This window comes from Pteropus vampyrus, unplaced genomic scaffold, assembly GCF_000151845.1.
Source record: "Pteropus vampyrus isolate Shadow unplaced genomic scaffold, Pvam_2.0 Scaffold212, whole genome shotgun sequence".
NCBI classification, from domain to species: domain Eukaryota; kingdom Metazoa; phylum Chordata; class Mammalia; order Chiroptera; family Pteropodidae; genus Pteropus; species Pteropus vampyrus.
Window position 1 is genome coordinate 1,033,387 of NW_011888993.1, and position 4,297 is coordinate 1,037,683.

At 66.0% G+C, this 4,297-nt stretch overlaps 1 protein-coding gene across 1 annotated transcript in view; it reads left to right on the plus strand.

Moving 5' to 3' along the window:
* Positions 1–2,912, plus strand: part of GNA11 (G protein subunit alpha 11) — a 7,476-nt gene extending 4,564 nt beyond the window's left edge. The window contains exons 3-5 of the mRNA XM_011372659.2: positions 901–1,157; positions 1,241–1,394; positions 2,451–2,912. Coding sequence (XP_011370961.1) covers positions 901–1,157; positions 1,241–1,394; positions 2,451–2,641 — 602 coding nt within the window. The 3' untranslated portion in view covers positions 2,642–2,912. The remainder of the gene's footprint in view (positions 1–900; positions 1,158–1,240; positions 1,395–2,450) is intronic.
* Positions 2,913–4,297: the final 1,385 nt, after the last annotated feature.

Genomic DNA, 4,297 nt, shown 5'->3' on the forward strand with positions numbered 1-4,297 from the left:
CCCACCCAGCTGTGCCCTTGTCCGGTCGTGCCCTTGTCTGGTCGCGTGCTCCCATGAGGCTGGCCAGGGGCCCTGGCGCCGAGGTCATGGTCTGAGCCTGATCGCTGCTTGGATGTCACTGAAGGGTGGCCCTGGTGTGTGGACCGAGCCCGGCCCCCGAGCACTTTGTGCCGTGACCTGGTGCCTGGGCATCCGGGTTCTGGCTCGGTTGTACCGCGGAGGCTCATGCGCCAGCGAGGCTGTGGCCCCCAACGCCATGCCCTGCTGTTCCCCAGACCGGCGGCAGCTGCCCGCATGGGCCTGGCGCCCGCGAGCAGGCCCTCAGCCTGTCGCCGCCCTCCTGCCCTTTCACGGTCCACCTGTGCTTGCTGGCGTCTCCTCGGCGAAGCCCCTGCCAGGGGACAGCCTGTGTCCCAGCCGTTTCTGTCTGAGCCCTGCCTTCTCATGGCAGTGCAGACGGGGCCCAGCCCTGGGGACCCTGGGCCTTCTCCAGGCCGGGTTGGGGGGCTTGAGGACAAGGGTCTCCTGCTGTCTCGTCTTCCTTTTTCAAGATAAAGCGTCTTCCCTCGTCGTCGAAGCGCTGGGGAACGCACAGGCGGAGAGAAGGCCCTGTGGTTGGGCCTGTGCCCGGTGCCGCCCCAGCCCCGCCTGTGGCTCCCCACCTGCTGCTCGCCCGGGCAGTGAGCTTCACACCCAGTGGGAGGGCACACTCTGTGCAGCTGTCCTGGTCCCCTGGCAGTGGCTGACGCGGGCCCGTCGCCTAGGCTGCACGTTGACCCCCGTGGGCTGCACATTGACCGGTGAGGGGAGGGCGCGTCCAGACGTGGACTCTGAGGTCTGAGACGGGCCAGTCCAGGGCCTGCAGCTCATGCCCAGCACGAGCGCCTGTCACTGCGCTTCGGGCCGAGGGCTCCCGTCAGTCACACTCAGGGGGCGGGCCTGTAGCCTGCGCCGTGCCGTCTGGGCTCCCGCAGGTGCGGGGCCCTTGGAGACCTCACAGCTGCTGGGCCCCGCGGTGTCCCTGCAGGATGGTGGACGTGGGAGGACAGCGGTCCGAGCGGAGGAAGTGGATCCACTGCTTCGAGAACGTGACGTCCATCATGTTCCTTGTGGCCCTGAGCGAATACGACCAGGTCCTCGTGGAGTCGGACAATGAGGTGAGGGGGGCCCCGGGCGGGGGAGGGCGCCCCACCGCCGTCCCAGCCCTCGGGGGCCTCACCAGGCCAGGCCTCGCCCGCAGAACCGCATGGAGGAGAGCAAGGCGCTGTTCCGGACCATCATCACCTACCCCTGGTTCCAGAACTCGTCCGTCATTCTCTTCCTCAACAAGAAGGACCTGCTGGAGGACAAGATCCTGTGCTCCCACCTGGTGGACTACTTCCCCGAGTTTGACGGTGAGCTCGGGAGCCCCCAGTGTGCCCCTCACCCTCGCTAGGCCTTGACACCCTCGCGTGCCGGCGAGGAGGGCGGATCCAAGGGCCCACGCGCGGGCCCGTGTCCCCAGGGGAAGGAGCGTCATTCACGGGAGGGGCAGCAGGAGGGTGCTAGGCATGCCTGTCCCCCATTACCCACCTGAGCAAGGTGTCCCTGGGGTCGGTAGCCCGGCCACAGAGAGGAGAGTGGTGCTGGGAATAAAGGGTGACCCAGCCTGCCGCGCAGACCGCCCCGCCTGCCCCGTGCACACCCCGCTCTGTGGAGCATGTGTGGACGTCCTGTAGGTCTCTGAGGATGGCCGGCCACGCCGGGTGCCCGTGTTGTGCAGGCTCGTTAGGAGCAGGATCACGGAAGGAGCGTCACACCCAGGGTCCCCCACGGGACATCTCAGAGTGGGGTGCTGCCTGTAGAGCCCAACCCGGCCGTGGGTTGGGGCCCTGTGATCTGGGCCGTGGGCTCCTGCTGTGAAGACCAGAGCGGGCCTAGTGGGGGTGGGTGGGGTGCTGGGGCTGTGGACAGGGTGGCCCATGGGAGAGTGGGAGGGAGCAGTGACATGTTAGGGACTGAGACTCGAGGGCCTGTGTAGCTTGGACCAAGAGGCAAGGACATTGCTGGCGGGAGCCTCTGGGCGGCGCTGTGGCTGGACAGCTGGACATCTGGACAGCTGGACAGCTGCTCGGGCGTGGGGGGGAATGGCGGGGTCCACTGTGGGGGCGTGCAGGTGTGGGCCCTCGTGCATGTGCGTGGACACGTCTGTGTGTGGCCGTGGGCGCGTGGGGTGCGTGATTGGAGTGGGTACGGGGAGGCTCCCGAGGGGAGCGCGGCGGCGGCTGGGCCGGCCCCAGGGGTGCGGGCGCTGAGGGCTGTGCCGAGCCCCGTGCACGCCCCACACGGACCGCACCTCAGCCAGGCACGTGCACGAGTGGTGGGCGTCGCAGGAGCTGGGCGGGGAGCTGCCCCGTGGCAGGTGGCCTGTCCCTCCCCACCGCCCGGCTCACTGCCCGCGTCTCCCCCAGGGCCGCAACGGGACGCACAGGCCGCCCGGGAGTTCATCCTGAAGATGTTCGTGGACCTGAACCCCGACAGCGACAAGATCATCTACTCGCACTTCACGTGCGCCACCGACACCGAGAACATCCGCTTCGTCTTCGCGGCCGTCAAGGACACCATCCTGCAGCTCAACCTGAAGGAGTACAACCTGGTGTGAGCGGCCCGCAGGCCCCTCCTGCGCGACGATGAGCCGGCCCCGCCCGCAGAGCAGCTGAGTTTTTCCCGTGTGTTTAACGAATGGTTCTTATCTCGCAGTCATCAGGGGACGCGCATCTCCCTCTGCACCTCGCGCACCTGCCCACCTTTTGTCAGCGGCACAGGCCGCGTTTTTCCGGCCTCGTCTGTGGCTCACCTTTTTCTAAAAAAAAAAAAAAAAAGTGGAAAAAGAAAAAAAAGAAAAATGAGACCAGTGGAGATGAGACACGCGAGAGCCGCGCTCCAGGCTCCCTCGGGCCACCGCGGGACAGAGCCGCCCGCGCCCGGCCCCCTGCCCGGCCACAGGGGGCGTGGGCGCGGGGACTGGCTTCTCTTCCTTCCTCTTTTAAGTTATTGACACCCTCACGATGATGCCGAATTTTTGCTCACTGGACTCCAAGAAGTGGGGGTGGGTGGCACCCCCTGTTGCCCACCCTGGGAAGTGCCTAATCTTTTTTTTTTTTGAGGAAAATCAAAGTTCGTCGCCTCCCCGACAGGGGAGGAAATGCCCAGTCCCGTCTCACAGCCTCGGGCAGCCACAGACTGGGGTCCTCTGGGCCGTGTCCCCAGGGCCATCTGCCTGCCGGGAGCCCCCTGGGGCCCATTCCCTGCACACTGGGTGCCCGTGCCCACCGGCCGGGCCAGACAGCACCCGCGGTCACCCACGTGGCCTGGCAGCCGCGGGACCCACTTGGTAGGATTCGCTTTTGCTTCCGTTCTGTTTTGTAACCAATTTGGGAACAGTGACAGTGGGCTGGGGACTCTTTCAGAATATTCTCAGGTCTGTCCCCGAGAAGCAGCGAGAGGTTGAGGAGGAGGTGCCGACTGCTGCTGGGCTTGGTGGCGGTGCTGCACGCACTCGCCGACCTGCCCAGAGCTCCGCGGGGACGCTGCCCGGAGCCGTCGAGGGCTGCGCAGGAGTCCGCAGCTGCTACCCCGGCCCCGGGCGGCCCCCAGGCCCCAGCCACGGCCCCAGCCTCGCACTGAGCCAGAGCCCCAGGCCTGAGTCACTTCGGAAAGGGACTGAGGGCGGGAACCTGCAGCAGGGGACCGGCCCCTGCCGGGGTGGAGATGGCTTTTCAGTCTGACGTAGACTGAACACGACAGTGCTTTGTTTGTTTTGAGTAGACGGAGAGACAGACGCCAGCGATGCCTTGGTCCCACCCACTGCACCTGGCCTCACGGTGGCTGTCCCCGGCTGCTCCTTTTTGGGGTCATTAACGAATACAAAAGAAACAACTCAAAAATCCAACCCAATCCCACCTCTTCCCCGCCGGCCGCTGGCGTACCTGGCATGGGGGGGTGGCCGGCCTGCTGGTGTCCGCAGGGTGGTCGGGGCCAGGAGCTGGGCGGCTCCCTTCCTGGTGACTGGCCCTGTCCAAGGGCAGAGCGGGCTGGGAGTCCCCAGCCCCGGCCAGTTTTCCAAAAGGATTTTTTTGTGCCATGTGTCTGAGAGAGGTTGAACCGTACCCCCAATCCACACCCTCGGTGGGGGAGTTGGTGGTGGGCCTGAAGGGACCTAGGGTCCTGGCGCCTCTCAAGGGTCCAGCTCACAGAAGGGAACTGAGGTGGCCTTCGCAGGGGTGGCATGAGCCACGTGGGGCACCTAAAGTATTAA